Here is a 21886-nt window from a genome sequence, read left to right as displayed (position 1 = left end):
CCGACTATTGATTCGAGCCCAGAAAACTTCCCTGAGGAGTCTCCCTCGGGAGTGAAGAAGGCAAGAAGAGCCATTCTTTCAACCAGAGTGAGAAGGAGGCAGGAGGTGGAGGCTATGGACTCCTCCCCTCCTCCTTCCCCTCCTCCCGAAGAGGATAAAGAGGAGGCTACGAAGAGATTCATGATGGCGATGCAAGAACAGATTTCGTCTTTTGTAGGAGTTCTGTCAAAGGAGCCTCCTAGAAGGAAAGACTCTTCCCTTCCGATCAAAAGATCCTCCAGACGTATGGAGGTATCTGCCGCCAGGATCGATACTCCTACTCGAGGTGAGGTTTCCTGTACGAACCTGGATGAACCGATCAGACGTCTGGCACCGGCCAGGAGTGAGGAGTCACCCAGGAGGCAGGAGCCAAGAGCCAGGAGTGAGGAGTCAACCAGGAGGCAGGAGCCAAGAGCCAGGAGTGTGGAGGCATCCAGGCAGGAGGCAGGAGAGGGAGGCAAGAGCCAGGAGGCAAGAGGCAGGAGGCAGGAGTCAGCAGGCAGCCAGGAGCAAGAGCAGGAGTCAGGAGGCAGGAGCCAGGAGTCCGAGTCAGGAGGCAGGAGTCAGGAGTCGGAGGCAGGAGTCAGGAGGTCAAGAGTCAGGAGGCCGGAGGCAGGAGTCGGGGACTCGTTCCTGGAGGTTATGACTCTTCTCCAAATAGGAGCTCCTCTCCTTCAGAGCATAGGAGGTCTTGGAAGGACTCTCCCTCCAAACGTGAACTTTCTCCTTCGTCTGATCGAGGGTTAGACGAGTTGTCTGATGACGAACCTCCTGCTAATGAGGGACTATCTAGTTATAAAGTCTTAGCCTCATTATTACTTCAAGAATTTGGAGATTCTCTTAGTCCGGCGGCTCCTCCTTCTCCTCGTTCTCTCTTTTCGAGCTCGGCTACGGCAAAATCTTCGGCCTTTTTGAAAATGAAGCCTGCGATATCTATGAAGAAGGCACTCCATTCTTTAGATTCTTGGATGGACAAGAAGGAGTTAGGAAAGACGGTATTCTGCATGCCTCCTTCCAAATTACATGGAAAGAGAGGTATTTGGTATGGGACAGGAGAGACTATGGGTCTTTCTCTACCTGCCTCTGCAGATGCCGACTTTTCCAATTTAGTGGAGGCCTCTAGACGTCACTCCTTAGGATCGGTCAGAGCGACGTGGAGCACTTCAGAGTTGAACCACTTTCTAAAGGGACTTTTTGTCACTTTAGAGGTGTTCAACTTTCTGGATTGGTCACTCGGAGTTCTGGCCAACAAATCTAAGGATCCGGAGTTTCTTAAAAACCCAGAGATTCTCCATAGCGTCCTGTCCTGCATGGACAAGGCAGTACAGGACGGTTCGTGAAGTGGCTTCCCTTTTTGGTGCTGGTCTCCTGAAAAAGAGATCAGTTTATGGATCCCTATTATCGAAAGGGGTTTCTCCGAGCCAAAGGACTGCTTTATTGTTCGCCCCTCTATCGGATCATCTGTTTCCTTCTCAGTTGGTGAAGGATATATCTCGCTCGCTAACTGAGAAGGCGACACAAGACCTACTAACGCAAACGTCCAAGAAAGGACGCCCTGTAGTGTCGGCGATTAAGAAGGACTCTCGTCCTCCTCAGCAGCCCTTTCGTGGAGGTACAGCGGCTCGTCCCCCTGCCAGAAAGAAGAGCTCTGATAAGAGAGGAAGGTCTTCCTTTAGGCCCTTCAAGAAATCCAAGTGACTTGTTGCTCCTTCAAGCACCAGTGGGCGCCAGACTCCTGAACTTTGCAGGAGTATGGGCAAAAAGGGGAGCCGACCCTTGGTCAGTGTCGGTCCTAAAGAAGGGATATGTAATCCCCTTCGACAACAGCCCTCCCCTAACATCTACGCCTCGGGAACTGTCAGCGAGGTACAGAGACCCGGTAATGAGAAAGACTCTCCTTCAAATGGTGGAACAAATGTGGGAAAAAGAGGCCATCGAACTTGTGCAGGATCCACACTCTCCCCGGGATTTTACAATCGCCTTTTTCTAGTACCAAAGGCATCGGGGGGGTGGAGACCAGTTCTGGACGTAAGCGCTCTGAATCGCTTTTGTTCAGAAAAAGAAGTTTCGCATGGAAACGTCCGCCTCAGTAATGTCGGCTCTTCGTCCAGGAGATTGGATGGTCTCTCTGGACTTGCAAGACGCATATTTCCACGTTCCCATTCACCATTTGTCAAAGAAATATCTTCGTTTTGTAATAGGAGACAAGATCTTTCAGTTCAGGGCTCTGTGCTTCGGTCTGTCTACAGCTCCGCAAGTATTCACCAACCTGATGGCGAATGTGGCAAGATGGCTTCACCTAGAGGGAATAAACATCTCCCTCTACTTGGATGACTGGCTGATCAGGGCCAAGTCGGAGATTCAGTGCTTGGAGGACTTATCAGTAACAAGGAACATGATAGATTCGCTAGGATTGCTCGTCAACCTCGAGAAGTCACAGCTGATCCCCAGCCAGAACTTGTCTATCTGGGGATTCAGATGGATTCTCGGGGTTTTCGAGTATATCCTTCGCGAGAAAGAATCACTCGAGGTTTGTCGAGAATCTCGAGCTTCTTAGAGAGGAAAGAACAGCTCAGCGAGGGATTACCTGAGCCTTGTAGGGACCCTGTCCTCACTAGAAAAGTTCTTCTCTCTGGGGAGACTTCACCTTCGCCCTCTTCAGTTTTTCCTCAAAGAGTGTGGAGTTGGAAGACGGGACAACTCTCGGACATCTTCCAACTTCCACAAGAGGTAAAAGATCATTTGAAGTGGTGGATCCCTCCTCTCCAAAAGAACGAGGGCGTATCGCTTGCCCTGCAGAACCCAGACCAAGTGTTATTTACCGACGCTTCGGAGTCGGGATGGGGAGCGACGCTAGGAGCAAGGGAGGTGTCAGGCACCTGGACAAAGAACAGGTGTCCTGGCACATCAATTGCAAGGAACTAGTGGCCATACACCTAGCCTTAAAGTTCTTCGAAGAGATAGTCAGAGACGGGGTGATACAGATAAACTCGGACAACACCACGGCTCTGGCTTACATACGCAAGCAAGGAGGCACGCACTCTTTCTCCCTCTATCAGTTAACAAGACACCTGTTAACCTGGACGGAAGAAAGAGGCATAACTCTCCTCACAAGGTTTGTTCAAGGGATCAAGAATGTGAGAGCGGACAGACTGAGCAGGAGGAATCAGGTCCTTCCCACAGAATGGACTCTACACGAAGAAGTGTGTCGAAGTCTTTGGTCCCTGTGGGGGAGACCTCACATAGACCTGTTTGCGACGTTCCTCTCCAAAAGAATAGAGATCTTTTGCTCTCTAGTGGAAGATCCGAGAGCCTTCGCAATAGACGCGTTTCTCCTGGATTGGTCGGGTGTGGACGCATACGCCTTTCCCCGTTCAAGATCCTGGGGGAAGTGCTCAGAAAGTTCGTAGCTTCGAAGAGCACGAAGTTGACGCTAATAGCCCCATTTTGGCCAGCCCAGGAATGGTTCACGGAGGTACTGGAGTGGATAGTGGACTTCCCCAGATCGCTTCCAAACAGACCAGATCTACTCAGACAACCCCACTTCGAGAGGTTTCATCACAACCTCCCAGGTCTCGCTCTGACTGCCTTTCGACTATCGAAAGACTTGTCAGAGCGAGGGGCTTTTCTCGCAAGGCTGCGGGCTCTATCGCTAGAGCCCGCAGAGCTTCGACGAGAAGAGTATACCAATCAAAGTGGGAAGTCTTTAGGAGGTGGTGTAAGGGTCAGAAGCTGTCCCCTCCGCCAGTACCTCTACAGTGAATATTGCCGATTTCCTCCTCTTTCTGAGAGAGGAATCACACCTATCTGTCTCAACAATAAAGGGATACAGAAGCATGCTGTCTTCAGTATTTAGGAATCGAGGCCTAGACATTGCAAGCAACAAAGATCTACACGATCTAATTAGATCTTTTGAGACTTCAAAGGCAGCTACTCCTAGAACACCTAGTTGGAATCTAGACGTGGTCCTGAAATTCCTTTCATCGGATAAATTCGAGCCTTTACATCTGGCTTCCTTCCGCGACGTCACTAGGAAATGCTTGTTCCTGGTGGCTCTCGCTACAGCCAAGAGGACGAGCGAATTGCACGCTCTGGATTCCACGGTGGGGTTCAAAGGAGATGCTGCCATCTGTTCTTTCCAGACAATGTTTCTGGCAAAGAATGAAAACCCGTCAAAACCGTGGCCCAGAAGTTTTGAGGTAAAAGGCCTATCTAACCTTGTAGGCAGAGAGATAGAGAGGTCTCTCTGTCCAGTGAGAGCTCTTAAATATTATTTAGAGAGGAAGAGACAGATGGGAGCTTGTCACAAGGTCTTTGGTGTGCGGTGAAGAACCCCAAAAGACTCATGTCCAAGAACGCCTTGGCTTTCTTTGTGAGAAGCGTTATTACGGACGCTCACAAGAACTGCTCGGAGGAATCCCTCGGTCTTCTAAAGGTCAAGACACATGAAGTGAGGGCAGTAGCAACGTCTTTGGCGTTCCAAAAGAATATGTCTCTAAAGAATATCATTGAGACTACATATTGGAGGTGCAATTCAGTGTTTGCATCTCATTATCTGAAGGATGTGAGAGTGACCTATGAGAAGTGCTTCTCGCTAGGTCCTTTTGTATCAGCAGATACAGTGCTGGGTCTTGGAGCAAAGACTGATCCTTAATTTTGTGTTTTTATCGTACATAAACCCTCTTGTCAGATATGTGCTTGGTTTTCTATTAGCAAGCTCACTAATGTCGCACGGGAGCATAGTGTCATTGCTGGTAGGGGATCAAGGGTATGTATGGCTAGTAGGGGAGTACAAAATTTTTTTTTTTTGTATATTTTGTAATGAAAGTGTATTTATGTTTCGAGTTTTTGGTTGTTTGTAAGGAGTTCGGGGATAACTCCTTACAATCTTAGAACTAACATGGATGTTAGGATCAGGTGATCGGGATCGGTTTTATGCTCCTTGAACAAGGTGTATTGTCATGTTAGTGGAATAGCACCCAATGACAAGGCCTTTAGGCTCTGCCGAGTAAGTGGATAAGACCCCATTGGCAGACCCACAAGAACTCTTAGCCATAGATCAATATCTCGCTGAGGCTCTTGAGGCTAAGCAGACTCCAAGGCAGTAGCCGCGAAGTCTTCAGCCTAATAAGGTAGGAACCAAGGTTTATTAATACCTACAACATATGTTGTTTACCTGTCTATTTCAGTAGTTAGCTGTCTCTTACCCACCACCAATGGGTGCTAATCAGCTAAGTATATATCTGGCAGGGAAGTTGAATGTATAAAAATGATATTGTCATGTTACAATAAAGTTTTATACATACTTACCTGACAGATATATACGATTAATGGCCCACCCAGCCTCCCCGCAGGAGACAGGTGGAAGAGAAGAATTCTGATTAGAAAACGGGAATGGTTACTAGTCCTGCCACCCAGGGCAGGGCGGTAGATCACCTGACCTACCGGTAGCGTGTGCCGCGAAATTTGAAATTCTGTCGGAGACGACGGAGTCTATAGCTAAGTATATATCTGTCAGGTAAGTGTGTATAAAACTTTATTGTAACATGACAATATCATTTTAACAATTCGCGGAAAAATACTATTAGGCCTACCAGCCAAAGACTTTTGAATCACGCGCCTTGGGGGATGCTGGGAGTTCACGGATCAAGGTGTTGTTTTGTTTACAATCGTTACGCAGGCGCACAAGCGCGATTTTCTTTCTTGCCGCTCTAAAAAGTATCTGTGACACATCTCGGAAATTATTTCGTCACTTTGACATAATTTTTGTACCATTTTAAATTAGCCTTTACATGGAGTATTATATATGAAAATGTGCGCATTGTTATGTAGAATACAACAAAAAAATACTCATGATTGTAGCTTTTATCAGTTTTGAGATATTTTCATATAAATAACGATAAGTGCCAAAATTTCAACCTTCGGTCAACTTTGACTCTACCGAAATGGTCGAAAAACGCAATTGCAAGCTAAAACTCTTATATTTTAGTAATATTCAATCATTCACCTTAATTTTGCAACTAATTGGAAGTCTCTAGCACAATATTTCGATTTATGGTGAATTTATGAAAAATTGTTTTCCTTATGTCCGCGCGGTAACTCTTCCGAAAAAAATCATACATGCGATTGTGGTAATGTTTACACCATTTTAAATTAGCCGTTACATAAAGTTTTATATATGAAAATGTGCGCAATTTCATGCACAATACAACTAAAAACAACCCATGGTTGTAGCTTTGATCAATTTTGAAATATTTTCATATAAAAAATGATAAGTGACAATTTTTCAACCTTTGGTCAACTTTGACTCTACCGAAATGGTCGAAAAACGCAATTGTAAGCTAAAACGCTTATATTCTAGTAATATTCAATCATTTGCCTTTATTTTGCAACAAATTGGAAGTCTCTAGCACAATATTTTGATTTATGGTGAATTTATGAAAAAAATAACATTTTCTTTACGTCCGCGCGGTAACTCTTCCGAAAAAATCATACGTGCGATTGTGGTAATGTTTGCACCATTTTAAATTAGCCGTTACATAAAGTTTTATATATGAAAATGTGCGCAATTTTATGTAGAATACAACTAAAAATAATTGAAGGTTGTAGCTTTTCTCATTTTTGAAATATTTGCATATAAATCACGATAAATAGAAAAAAAACCACGTTCGGTCAACTTTGACTCTACCGAAATGTCGGAAAAACGCAATTGTAAGCTAAAACGCTTACAGTCTAGTAATATTCAGTCATTTATCTTCATCTTGAAACAAATTCAAAGTCTCTAGCACAATATTTAGATTAATGGTGAATTTAAAAAAAAAACTTTCCTTCCCTCTGCGCGCGGATTTTCCGCCACAAATCTCCGAAATGCGTACGTTCCATTCTCGGAATATTTGCTCCATTTCATATTAGGCATTTCATAGAGTTTTATATATGAAAATGTGTGCAATTTCATGTAGAATAAAACAAAAAATATTTGAAAGTTGTAGCTTTTCTTATTTCTGAAATAATTGCATATAAAAAAAATATATATATAAAAAAATTCGACATTTGGTCAACTTTAACTCATCAGATATGGTCGAAAACTGCATTTGTAAGCTAATATTCTTACAGTATAGTAATATTCAATCATTTGTCTTCATTTTGAAAGAAATTGGAAGTCTCTAGGACAATATTTAGATATATGGTGAATTTTTGAAAAAAATATTTGTTTACGTCCGCGCGTTACGAATTCATGCATTATTTTGTGATAATATTTTCTCTGTGTTGCTTTTATTGTTTTACAATGTGTTATATACCAAAATGATTGCAATTTAGTTTACATTACAACGAAAAAAAAAAGTAACTTGTTACCTTTAACCGTTTTGCGCACAGCGCGATTTGAATACAATTATATATGAAATTTCGTTTTTGCGCTATCATATATCGCATTATTTATATATGATAATGATAATATTTTTCATTTATGATGGTTGCATGCTAAACTTCAGCCAATGACAAAAAAAGTAGCCAAAAATGAACTCTTAATCTTGAAAACTAAGCGCGCTGTGATTTTTTGAAAAAAATATTTTTTCCGCTTCCGCGCTCACTCTGAAACACCTCCGGCACACGGGAGACATTTTTTTTTTACCTCTTCGGCGTTTAAGGGTTAACAAGCTCGAATCTCCAGCAAGTGGGGAGAAGTCAGCCAGGCGCGAGGAACCAGCCAGGCGCGAGGCGCCAGCCAGGCGCGAGGCACGAGGCGCCAGCCAGGCGCGAGGCGATAGCCAGGCACGAGGCGACAGCCAGGCGCGAGTGAGGCGCCAGCCAGGCGCGAGACGCCAGGCAGGCCCGAGACGCCAGGCAGTCCCGAGACGCCAGGCAGGCCCGAGACGCCAGGCAGGCGCGAGGCGCCAGGCTGGCGCGAGGCACCAACCAGGCGCTAGGCGCCAGGCAGGCGCGAAGTGCCAGCCAGGCGCAAGCCAGGCTCTGGGCTTCATCCAGAAGAGATCTATTTCAAAGAAAGCCCTGGTCTTCTTGGGAACAGTGGAATCTCTAAAGCACTTCTTGAGTAACTTGATGTTTCCTTCAAACAGCTAAGAATTAAAAGCGCTTGAAGTGCGAGCTTTTAACAATTCTTGTTCTTTCCATAACAATATGTCGTGAGAGACATATTAGTTGTAATAACGGGAGATGCAACTCTGTGTTGACTTCTTTTTGCACGAAGGAGATCAAGTGGGCCTATGAGAGATCCTTCTCTCTTTGTTATACGTGTCCACGGATGCGTTGCTGGGATAGGGAGCCGACACTGATACTTAACTAGTGAATTAAAAATTTTTTATTTTAACATAAGTGTATTATTTTCTGGGGTTATTTGAAATGAGTTTGGGAATAGCTCTTTTCAAATTAAGCACAAACCCTCGTGTTAGGATCAGGTGATCGGGATCGGTGTTGTGCTCCTTAAATTATGCCAATAGGCAATGGTGTATTGTCATGTAAGTGGATAAGACCCCATTGACAAATGACCACTAGATTCTGTCAAGTAAGTGGATAAGACCCCATTGACAGATCTACAAGAACTCTAAGCCATAGGTCACATCCTCGCTGAGGCTCTTGAGACGAAGCAGACTACTAGCAATAGCTAGGAAGTCGACCCTTCGTCTAAACACATAGGAACCAAGGTTTTATTTATTTATTACCTACAACGTATGTTGTTTACCTGTCTATTCAGTAATAGCTGTCTTTTACCCTCCACCAATGGTGTGAATCAGCTATGTATATATCTGACAGGTAAGTTGAATGTATAAAAATGATATTGTTATGATACAATAAAGTTTTATACATACTTACCTGGCAGATATACACATAGCTATTACTCCGTCGTCCCCGACGGAAATTCGAATTTCGCGGCACACGCGGCAGGTAGGTCAGGTGATCTACTCCCCCGCCGCTGGGTCGGGAATAGGAACCATACCCGTTTTCTAATTCATATTTTTTCTTCCAGCTGTCTCCTGAGGGGAGGCTGGGTGGGCCATTTAATTGTATATATCTGCCAGGTAAGTATGTATAAAACTTTATTGTATCATAACAATATCATTTTTTTCAATTTGATTTTACACTGGTGCACTTAATGTGGAATTGTTGATATACAAAAATAAAAAGTAAATCTTTCCCAAAATTAATTATACAAATGAAGACACTAACAACATACACAAAACTTTTGGTCACTGCTGCATATGTGGCATAAACAAAAAATATAAATAGCAACTCAACCATTGTGGATGTGATCTTACATCTGAGCAAATAGTTATATGACAATATTCTTTGCTGTTGAGGTGATATTTGGCTTGGTCAAAAGTTTTGAGAACAAACTCATGTAGTTGGAACCCCTATAAAAACGCTGAAAACTGCCTATTTTGTTGGTTAGAACTCAAGAAAAACCCACTAAAATTTTTTTATACTTGGTTTTTTTATTAGTTTTATCACAAAAAGTGCATTTTATAATGAAATTTATGAAAAAAACCAGGAATTTGTGGATATTTCTCATAGAAAAATACCGTGTATAGGCAAATTTTCCGTGAATAAATGTTAGATATGGTCCAGAGAGAAATCCACGAATCCAGAGAATGTGAATACATGGGGCCCACTGTAATAATGATAATAAATATAATAATAATTTTCATATTTATCCTCTTAAAGGGGTTGTAGGAAAATGAAATGTTGGTACTCTTTAAAAATATATTGCAAATGCACTTCTATTTTCTTGCTAACATATTCATGATGAGTGACTCATGCGTAGCATTGATACGTATCTGCTACCCTTTAATAAAGTAACAAAAGTAATTATAGTTTTATGAGGTTTTGAAATTTCCTGTTACATCTTATTAAAAGTCAGTGTTTTTCAAATGTATTTTTAAAAATATGCCTGTTAATTGTAAGCATTTAACCAAAACTAGAATAACTGAAATATTGAAAAAAAATGAAAAATTTGTCACTTTGGCCTAAAAAGGATTACAATCTGTAAAGTTTTTCAACAAAATTGAAAATGAAAAATGAAATGTCTGTATTTTGATGACACTGATGTAGATGGCATTTTAATTCCCATTTAAAATTCCATAACCATATCCCAAAAATACAGATTTTGTTAGCATATACTGGCTTCTTTCCCTTTTAAATTTTTAGCTTACTTGGATGGATAAACTATCTTTGAAAACTAGTTTTTGTAAGTAAAGTATAGTGACAAATTGATGCATGTAGAATTTGTGATGCTGTCAACTTCTAAGTTCTGCCTTTTTTTTTTTCAGATGATGATATTTTCAGTTCCTCTAAGAACAAGAAAAGTAAAGCAGGAGCAAAAACAAAGAAAAAGTCTCTTCCCAAACCAGAACCTCCTAAGCTGAAGCCAGCAGCTGTGTCAGAATTTTTTGGTAGTAACCCAGTTGTACGAAAAGAAGCTCCTGTTGTTACTGCAAAGAAGAAGGTATGAAGAACTGGCATATGTTCACAGAAGGAATTTCCTTACATCCATAGACTCGAGTGATGTGTACTTTCACATCCCCATTCATCTGTGTTCTTGGAAAAACCTTTGATTTGTTTGGCTGGGTTGCATATCCCCATTGTTAGCCCTGTGTTGTGGTTTCTGTATGGCTCCTAGGGTCCTCACCAGGATTCTTGCCTTGGTGACCTCTCTGGCTGCATTGACTGGGCATGTGTCTTCATCACTACCTAGATGACTGGTTGGTTCCAGCTCCTTTGGAGATGAGGACTCTCCAGCAGAACGTTCTTGACTTGTGTTGGTTCTTATGTCTGCAGTTCAGTCTATAGAAGTCAGACTTGTACAGCATACTTAGAGTTTTTAGATAGTTATCAAATTAGTTTGATTGTTAGAATACTGTGTCACCTTCAGCCCCTGACAGCAACCACTCGTTCGTCTTACTTTACTTCCTTTCATGTTCTCTTTCTTCATCTTACTTTCCACCCTCTCCTAACACTTGATTCATAGTGCAACTGCGAGGTTTTCCTCCTGTTACACCTTTCAAACCTTTCACTCAATTTCCACTTCAGCGTTGAATGACCTCGTAGGTCCCAATGCTTGGCCTTTGGCCTAAATTCAGTATTCAATTCAATTCAATTCAACCTTCTAATAACCTTCTAATGACGTAGGCCAAGCCTTGGCTAATGTTGATCATATTTTGTATTTGGTCCCTGTAGCTCCAGATGGCTTTGTTTTGGAAGACAGCCTCAGTGTCTTCAGCCATCAGGATCCTGGCTATGGAGCCAGTTATTTGCACCTTCATTGGTGGAAGGATTTTCAGAATCTGCTGAAGTTAGTTTCTCTATTACATACAGATCTGGATCTCCATTTTTTCAGGTGTATCAGAGTTTTAGGTTCAAGATGTTTGATCCAGGAGGAGAGACATATATGTACACTATCTCATTCAGATGGAATCGTAAAATCAGACTGCATTGTGTCTTGACTGGCCTTAAAAACATAACCCAGTATTATCTTTATTGGTAGCCTGATCTAAGAGCTTTTGTAAGTTTCTCTACGAAAATCACAAATTTCTTCCAAGTGAGTAATTATTTCCTAGAGCAGAAGCACTGTTATTAGTTTAAAAACACCAATAGACAGTAACTTGGCCATGAACCATTGCCTGGTTTAGAAATGACAGATGGTGACTTACTGCTTGGCTATCTTGATAGCCAGGTGGTCAGCGTCACTTGTCTGTTGTTGTTTCCATGCCAGGCCAAGGCTCCAATCCTTGCCGGTATAGGACCATTTATCATTTTTAATTTCCTTAGTGTTAATCTTTTCCTAAGTTATGGCATTTTTATATTAAACTGTATTTTTTACAATATTTATGAATAATAAAAATGTCACACTCATCTGTAAGTGACAAAATTCATCATAAGAATAAGTACATATAGTAATTGCAAACACTGACAATACCATTTGCCTCATTATTAAATTTTGTCAGATACATTTAATGTCTTTTAATATTGCATGACAAACTAGAAGGGAAATTATAATTTAATGGAGATGTTTCCAAGTAAATGTTTTGTGTGATACCTTTATAATTTTTTTTAAATACTGACAAGTTCAATAACTTTCACAAAAGATCCATGTACAAAATCTGTTATTTTGCATGTTGCACATTTACAGTTGTGTCCTTGATTCCAGGTAACAAGTTTATCAAGTTTATTGCACTGGAAGTTCAGTAATATACTTGACTAATAAAAAAGTAAAACTAGTATTGTTCTTTTGAAAGTAATACATATATAAAAAAAACTACACCAGGCCACTTCCTTTGCTTTTTAGCACTAGGCTTTGGTAAATCATGGATTTGCATGATAAATAAGCAAGCAGACACACAAAAAGGCACTATTATAACACTCAAAATACAACTCAAAGAACCAATTTCACTAGAAATAACAGGAAGTGAATAAACTGGTTTTGATGAGAGATGAGCAGTGCAACTCCTCTCAAGAAGGTAGTTAACCCTTTAACGCAGATTGGACGTATTAAACGTCGATATAAATTTTCTGTTGGGTGCCGATTGGACTTATGGTATGTTGATATAAAAAAGTTTTTAAAAAAAATTGTGGAAAAATAGTTATAGGCCAACTAGGCGAAAACTTTTGAATCACGCGCCTTGGGGGATGCTGGGAGCTCACGGATCAAGGCGTTTTGTTTACAATCGTTACGCAGGCGCGCAAGCGCAAATTTCTTTCTTATCGTACTAAAAAGTATTTCGTCACTTTGACATAATTTTTGCACCATTTTAAATTAGCCGTTACATGGAGTATTTTATATGAAAATGTGCGCAATTTTATGTAGAATACAATAAAAAACCACTCATGGTTGTAGCTTTTATCAGTTTTGAAATATTTTCATATAAATAACGATAAGTGCCAAAATTTCAACCTTCGGTCAATTTTGACTCTACCGAAATGGTCTAAAAACGCAATTGTAAGCTAAAACTCTTATATTCTAGTAATATTCAATCATTTACCTTTATTTTGCAACAAATTGGAAGTCTCTAGCACAATAGTTCGATTTATGGTGAATTTATGAAAAAAACTTTTTCTTTACGTCAGCGCGGTAACTCTTCCAAAACAAATCTGAAATTTTTTCGTCCGATTGTCGTAATGTTTGCACCATTTTAAATTCACCATTTTAAATTAGCCATTACATAAAGTTTTATATTTGGGAATGTGCATAATTTCATGTAGAATACAACTAAAAACAACCCATGGTTATAGCTTTTATCAGTTTTGAAATATTTTCATAACAATAACGATAAGTGCCAAAATATCAACCTTTGGTCAACTTTGACTCGACCGAAATGGTAAAAAAACGCAATTGTAAGCTAAAACTCTTATATTCTAGTAATATTCAATCATTTGCCTTTATTTTGCAACAAATTGGAAGTCTCTAGCACAATATTTCGATTTATGGTGAATTTATGAAAAAAAAAAATTTTTTTTCCTTACGTCCGCACGTTAATACTTCCGAAAAAAATCTGAATTTTTTTTTGTCCAATGGTTGTAATGTTTGCACCATTTTAAATTAGCCGTTACATAAAGTTTTATTTATGAAAATGTGTGCAATTTCATGTAGAATACAACCAAAAACAACCTATGGTTGTAGCTTTTATCAGTTTTGAAATATTTTCATATAAATAACGATGTGCCAAAATTTCAACATTCGGTCAACTTTGACTCGACCGAAATGGTCGGAAAACGCAATTGTAAGCTAAAACTATTACATTCTAGTAATATTCAATCATTTACCTTTATTTTTCAACAAATTGGAAGTCTCTTAACACAATATTTTGATTTATGGTGAATTTATGAAATAAACTTTTTCCTTACGTCCGATTGTCGTAATCTTTGCACCATTTTAAATTAGCCGTTACATAAAGTTTTATATATGAAAATGTGCGCAATTTCATGTAGAATACAACAAAAAACAACCTATGGTTGTAGCTTTTATCAGTTTTGAAATATTTTCATATAAATACTAACGATAAATAGAAAAAATTCGTCCTTCGGTCAACTTTAACTCGACCGAAATGGTCGAAAACTGCAATTGTAAACTACAACACTTACAGTCTAGTAATATTCAATCAATTACTTTAATTTTGCATAAAACGGGAAGTCTCTAGCACAATATTTTGAGTTATGGTGAATTTTTGAAAACCGCTTTTTTTTACATCCGCGCGTTACGAATTCAAGCATAATTTTGTGATAATATTTTCTCTGTGTTGCCTTGATCATTTTACAATGTGTTATATACCAAAATGATTGCAATTTAGTGTACAATACAACGGGAAAAAATTAACTCTTTAGCTCCAACCGTTTTGCTCACAGCGCGATTTTAATACAATTATATATGAAATTTTGTTTTCGCGCTGTCATTTATCCCATTATTTATATATGATAATAATTTTTTTTTTCCATTTCTGATGATTGCATACTAAACTTCATGCAATGACAAAAAAGGAGCCAAAAATAAACTCTTAATCTTGAAAACGAAGCGTGCTGTGATTTAAAAAAAAAACTTTTTCCCCTTCGGCGCTCACTCCCAGATCCCGCCGGCATACGGGAGACGATTTTTATTATACCCCTTCAGCGTTAAAGGGTTAAGAGAACAATTGGACGTCACGAGATGCTGGAAGGCAGTAGGATGAAAGCTCCTCCCCCTCTATGCCCACTTTGGGTGACTCCATGTATTCCTCCACCATACCTTGATCATATGGCAACGATTTTATCATAACTGGTTTCCAACTGAGCGGGAGAATTTTCCCAATGTATTTCTGAAAATTGTTTAAAAACAAAATTCGTAAATAAATAACTGAATATATAGTTTTAGTTTCTGATCATTTCAAAGAAGATTACGGATATTGCCTTTTGAAATAATATGTTGCTCATTAAACATGTGATACAACTTTTTTGCTGTAAATGAAGTTGAATTAGATTCAAAACAGATTTAAACTGCTAATCTCTCTCTCTCTCTCTCTCTCTCTCTCTCTCTCTCTCTCTCTCTCTCTCTCTCTCTCTCTCTCTCTCTCTCTCTCTCTCTCTCTCAATTCACATTAGTTAAATGAAGAAACCTAATATAGTTGAAACCTTTTACAGGGTAAGAAATTTACATACATTAACTCAGCATAATTTAAAAAAAAATTAACAGAATTGTGAATAAATGTAGCAAAAAGACAACATTGGTATCCGTCTTCAAAATCAGACTTTCTGCTTGGTAACTGATGGCACTATTAGATTTGGGTGTACATAGAGCTAGTGCCTATGAGCATGATTATAACTTTCATAACAGAGCACTGCCAGGTGAAGTCAAAAGCAACATGCTGGGAAACTTTTGCTCTATGGTATAAAAAATTTCATTGTAATAATGACATGATATATTAGGTTTTAATTTCCTGATAATGATATCTTTTAATAGATTTTAGTTTATAGGAAGATGCTATGTAGTACTACCTTTCTTAGTAATGTTTTAGCTAATACTGCACATTATATATGAAGTGAACTTAAAGACATTTATATTTTCCCTAAGGAGGTGGAAATGGTTGAAGTTCATAGCGATGATGACTTTGAGAAGACACTTCAAGAATTAGATGAAAAGAAGAACAAAGAGAAATCTTCATCTCAACATGAAAAAAAGGATGACTTTGCAAAGACACTTCAAGAATTAGATGAAAAGAAGAACAAAGAGAAATCTTCATCTCAACATGAAAAAAAGGATGACTTTGCGAAGACACTTCAAGAATTAGACGAAAAGAGGAACAAAGAGAAATATTCATCTCAACATGAAAAAAAGGAAAAATCCAAGGACATCACACCAAAGAAAACCAAGCATGAATCCAAATCAGAGTCACACAATGAGGAGAAGCCTAAACCAAATGAAAATAGCCCACCTGATGAAAATGCTAAGAAAAGTAGTCTTTCTAGTAAGCTGTCTGCAAAGATAAACAGCTTTGAAAAGAAAGATAAGCTGGAAGTAGAGAAGAAAGAGAGAACCCGAGAAGTTACTCCCCACAAGGAAAAGAAGCGTGACCACAGAAAAGAAGGAAGCAGCAGCCATGAAAAGAAAAGAAAACATAGTGATGATGGCAGGAATAATAGAAGAGACAGAACACCAGATAAGAATGATAATATTCATAAGAAACAAAAATTATCAACTCAAAAAGATGAGGGATTCGCGAAACAGGAAGAGAAAGGAGCGCCAAAAAGGGAACGCTATGAATCTGGTGAGAAGGAAAAGTGTGTTGAACAAAGGGATGTCACTCCTTCAAAACAGAAGAATGAAAAAGAAAAATCATCAAGCATGAAGGAAAAACCCAAAGGTATAACTCCTAAAAAGGAAGAAATTGCATCAGATATTGAAACTACACCCCAACCAGATGAGAAGAAGAAAATTGCCAGAGCAGCATATTTCAAATTTTTGCAGAGATCTGGCCCAAGTAATCCAGGCAGCAAGCCTATTCCAGAGGTATTTATTTTCTCTGCAGTTTTGCCTAATGTCTATACATTTTTCATTTTATAGAAGTTGATTTTTGCTTTTCTCGGTTATACAATAGAAACTTGTTGGTCTTAGGGTGAACCATGTTGTAAATGTTTCTTTTTAGTAGTTTAAGCATAGACTTTGTCCTTTGATTATCATTCAGACAGCATCTGTTCCAGATAGTTTATAGTAAATAATATTGTGCTCACCAGATGTTTATTTTTTAAATAAACCTTACCTCTCCAATATATATCTTTTGCTTCTGAGCCAGCATTACTCATTGCTATATAATGGAGAGGTAAGTATTTAAAAAACAAATCTTAAATGAAGTGTTTATATTTTTCAGGGAAAACCAGAGTGTTTGCAGGGCCTTGTGTTTGTGTTGACAGGTGTTTTAGAAAGTTTAGATCGGGAGGAAGCATCAGAGCTCATTAAGAAATATGGGGGTAAAGTCACCTCATCCTTGAGCCGCAATACAACCTATGTAATTGTAGGTAATGAAGCTGGGGAAAGTAAATTAAAAAAGGTAAGTTGTTCATATTCGAAACAAACCTTCGGTCTTAACATTAGGATAAATACTCAGTGCCAGCTGGAAACCAGTCAAGTTTAAAATAATTGTGTACGCAAGGGACTATTGGCATCTGTGCTTGGTCACGAGACATGTGGGGCCACCCACATACCCCTCATTAACTCGTGATCCCATCACTTATCTTCTTACCGCCTGGATATCACAAGAAGCAGTTATACGCCCTGTTATTTTCTTCAACGGTTTTGACGATGGCAACCGTCGAAGTACTCTTTGTGTAGTAAGTCATAGGTGAAGAAACTCTTAAGGTACGGTTAATTCGTTACCTGTGCTTGGGAATATCGCATATTCATATGGATTGCCTGTAATCCAAAGCTTTGATGTATCTGGATGTGCTTTGGGAAGTAATTATGACTAATTGTGCTCCTTTCCCTGCAGGGAGAGGCGTGCATCGCCATCTTGTTTTCGTTCCAGATACGTGGGGAGAGAGGATGCAGGTGTGCGGTCGGCATTAGGCTTATCAGGAGAACCAACCCAAAAGGACAGTTGGTTTGATGTTTAACGTCGTGCTGCCATCCAGGATCCCACGTGATGGATGTCCCTTTTATTCTGACTTGCACTGGATGGCGGTCGGATACATCGCCATCTGTAAAGAAGCAGATAGGGCAACAAAGCAACCTTTATTGTCAGGTTGCTATGACTACGAGAATAACATCAACAGCCTTGCACTTCTGGTAGGGTGCTGGCTTCACATTCGAGTTACTCAGTGACGTCGTAAACATGGCGACCGCCATGACGTCTCTTCACAGCTGCGGCCTACACGAAGGCATGCTTCCATTTTCATTTTGAGGTACAAGAGTACTTTACAACTATGCTTTCGGATGGGAGGTTTTTAATGCACGTTGTTTTTGAGAGAAATTACAAGCGTTAGGAGATATAAGTCACATAATGGAAAAGACAAGTCTTTCCACTGTATCCTTCCGCTTAGGCGTCAAGCTTAGGTGACTGGCTTTGATGACAGTGCGTTTTCCTGCCAATCCTGGAAATAATAGGGACTTCATAGCTGATCCTTGAGCCAAGAGAAGTTTCTTCTCTATCTTCGAGCCAGGATTACATCCCTATTATATGAAAGCACAAGAAGTAGTTGTAATTGTCGAACAAGTGAATGATGGAAATTTAGTCTACTGTGGCTACTGTGAAGAGTTGGAAAAGGCTAGAATCAGGGACTTCGTGACTGATCCTTGTGCCAAGAGGAGAAGAATAATTTCTTCTTCATCTTCGAGCCAGGACTGTCACATCCTTGTAAAGTAGAAATGCCACAGAAGGTTGGGTCTCTTGATCTTGGCTGTAAGAGTACCATAAACAGCTTTACGCTTCCATCAAGTGTGTTGACGTCATAGCCAAGACCGCTTGTAATGGCGGTAGTCATGACGTCACAGCCTGCTGATTCTCGATTTACTTCGTTGCCTCTGGAACCTAATACGCTTTTTGACTTATTGGTACACACAGTAATGAAGAGTAAACAGGATCTAGAGGTGAAAATGGCTAAGTAAGACAAAAAGAAAAGGCGTGATTCGCCTTCTTCTTTGTCTTCTTCTCTAGATGATGTCATAGCTAAGTTCGATGGCATCATGGAGTGTACCAGTCAAGCGTTGGAGGATATGGGATTTCGTGATTGATCCTCGGGACAAGAGGAGAAGAGTAAATTCTTCTTCATCTTTGAACTAGGACTGTCACAGCCCAATCAGCAAGGAAATCAAGAAGTCAGTGGCTGGTAAGCTCAAAGCAATCAGACGAAGCCGTTTACAAGAGTCTGAACAGAGCGAAAGCGTCGACTGTCGCTGGGCTAGCGGCTGACGTGGAGTTGCCAGTGGTGACTACAAAGAGTCTAAGAGAGACTACAATGCTGTGGCTTAACTTGATACATACGCTGATGCTTTTACAAACGTTTTCCATGGACTCTTGCTGTCAGAGTAATAAAATATGATAAAATAGCTCTCATATTTGTATATAGGATTGCAAACAGATACCTTCTCAAATCCTACTGACCATAATGTTTTCAAGATCGAGCCATAACGGCCATTAAGGATCAAAGGTGCTTCTCAAATCCTACTGACTATTCGGGATTGAGCCATCAGTGGCCATTAAAGATCATAGGTGCCGTGGCCGTATGGTCGGAAGGCCATGACGTATGCAAATAGATACCTTCTCAGAGCCTACTGACTATTCGAGATCGAGCCATCAGTGGCCATTAAAGATCAAAGGTGCCGCGGCTGTATGGTCAGACGGCCATGACGCACCCGGACATTTGTCAGAGGGTAGGAGTGCGTTAATGTCTCCTGTGGCTGAACACAGTGCGTTACAACCGGAGGGAAGAGAAGACCAAGAGCTTCTGTCTTCGTATGAGGTGGTGATTGATTTGATTAGTCAATTCAATAACCTTTCGGGGAGCCAGCATGCTTCCCCTGGGGATTGACATGGTGCTTGGTTTGAAAAAGGAGACGAAAGTGTATGAATTACCTTGTTCTAGTCATGTAGAGTCCATTTTACAACACGTAAAATGCACGGATTGATAGAAGGATATGGATACCTCTTAGTAATCGTATGCAGCCTGAATGGTGGGAAGTAGCATACTTTGGGTTGACTCCAGAAAACTTCAAACCTTTACAGGTAAGGAGAATTCCCATATTTTATATATACTTGTTGGTATAAGAGGTGAATGTCATCCTTTCGTCACATAAGGTAGCCAAGCCTAAGTAGGGCACTTGTAACCTAAGATGCTATAGCCAGGATAATTGGGTCATACCTTTTAGCCTAACAAGTGGTTATATTCGTAGCCTATTCCAGCCAGTTCGAGTCTACTGCTACTAGTATCTGAGTAGTGGTTCTTAGCTTAGACTGTCCAAACTAACTGGTTGGGTATGCATGTGCTGGCTTGGACCAACTAATGGTTGCGGTTTGGCTTTCAAACCTGCATTTACTATCTTAGATTAGTCTGAGTGGTACAATTCTTAGCTTAGCCGGGCCCGCTTAGCCTAACTCATAGGTTAGGTGGTTCCGACATACATGTCAACTTAGCATGACAGTGGGTTGATGACTTAACATGATCCGGTTGCTTGAACATGCTCAGACTTTCTTAGGTTGGACGAATTAGTAAGGTTATAAGTATAGCCGAGCATAGACTAGTGCCTAGGCTACCCATTCGAAACACTTTTACCACCTCAGCCTAGAAGGTTGTGGTTGTTGCCTAGCATGGATAGCCCAAACTTTCTTGAACGGCTTTACCCCAACCTAAGTCATTTAGTTTCTAGATTAAGCTAGTCTAAACTAGCCTAGCCTAGTTAAGTGTACATCTCGGATGGACTTAATCTCCCCTTAGTGATGGAGGAGTTAGCCTAGCCTAATTGGAAGTGTTAACGTAGCCTAACCTAACCAAACCAGGGAACTGGCCTCTTTCCTTTTCAAGTTTCTGTCTCCTTTACTTAGGGCAGTAAGAAGAGAGTACCATCATAAGTTGGAACGGACAAGGTACAGGTGAGTGAAGTGGCCATACTGTTAGGGTTAGTATCAGTAAGATACCTATCAGTAGCAGGAAATTCCTCTCTTTAGCAAGGGAGAGAGGAATGATAACAAACCTACATGAGTGGATGAATTGGCTTGTTAGGAGAACAGATCTTCTTATCTTCCTCAGACGCAATGAACTATGACATTGTGTAAAATCCCAGAAGTCTGACTCTATGATATTCATATACGTATATCTTAGATTCGGAAATACTGGTCAGTTGTTTCGTAGAATTCTGGTATTCAGAAAACTGATCAATGGTGGCAAACTCCCAGTTGTTTAATAGTACTTACCTCCCACCTAGAGTAAGTCTATCCTAATGTTAAGACCGAATGTTTGTTTCGTATATGAACAAATGACAAATTTGTAACTAATTTGTATTTTTCATAACTTACAAATCTGAGGTCTTAATATAAAAAGGCCCACCTCTAACCACCCCTCTTATCAACTAACCTGGGTTGGAAGAATAACTGACGGGGTCACGAGTTAATGAGGGGTATGTCTCGTGACCAAGCACAGATGCCAATAATCCCTTGCGTACACAATTATTTTAAACTACCGGTTTCCAGCTGGCGGTGAGTATTTATCCTAATGTTAAGACCTCAAGTTTGTAAGTTATGAAAAATACAAATTTGTCATTTCTGTTATAATAATTATTTATTTCATCATAATCCTGTTACTTTTATATGGCCTATTTGTGTATCTGCACTTTTTCCAAAGACACCAAGTTGGTTCATTCGTATGTATACTATAATTCCCTTAGGTAAGTAGTAACAAACTGGATCACTTATTGTCTGTCATTTGGTTTATAATCAACCATTTTGTTTCCTTCTCTCCAGCATATTATTTCTCTCCTTTATTTATCCATTAATCTTTCATTCCTTTTAGTTTTTTAGCAGTTGGTTATTTAAAAGAAATTAGGATTGTAGTTAAAATATGCTTAGGTCTGTTTCATACCTGAGAATTCATAACAAGTACAGTTTCCATAGTTTTGTGTAAGTTAGTGCTTCTTAGTTTTGTTCTATTTTATCAATGATTTTGTAGTTTTTGCAGCTGGTAGTAAGCATGTTAATGCTTTTGTCTGTTTACTGGTAATTTCAGCTTTTACAGGTGTAGATAAGTATTGTTATAATCTAAGTGCTATTTAAAGTGTTTGAGAACATAGTGTATCATTCTTGTATTTGTAGTGCAAGTTTTTTTTAGTTGACTTTCGGTAACTCATGCTGCTCTCATGTGGTATCATTTTTATGTTGTAATTTTT

General features: G+C 39.8%; 1 protein-coding gene across 1 annotated transcript in view; it reads left to right on the top strand.

Annotated features, from left to right (window-relative positions):
• LOC135196298 (replication factor C subunit 1-like) overlaps positions 1-21886 on the top strand; it is a 110253-nt gene that overhangs the window by 37808 nt on the left and 50559 nt on the right. Inside the window, exons 3-5 of the mRNA XM_064223006.1 lie at positions 10323-10498; positions 15590-16525; positions 16884-17063. Of these exons, the coding sequence (XP_064079076.1) occupies positions 10323-10498; positions 15590-16525; positions 16884-17063 (1292 nt within the window). The remainder of the gene's footprint in view (positions 1-10322; positions 10499-15589; positions 16526-16883; positions 17064-21886) is intronic.

Source organism: Macrobrachium nipponense, chromosome 17 (genome assembly GCF_015104395.2).
Source record: "Macrobrachium nipponense isolate FS-2020 chromosome 17, ASM1510439v2, whole genome shotgun sequence".
In the NCBI taxonomy this organism is placed as follows: Eukaryota; Metazoa; Arthropoda; class Malacostraca; order Decapoda; family Palaemonidae; genus Macrobrachium; species Macrobrachium nipponense.
This window is presented reverse-complemented; position numbering and strand designations above follow the sequence as displayed.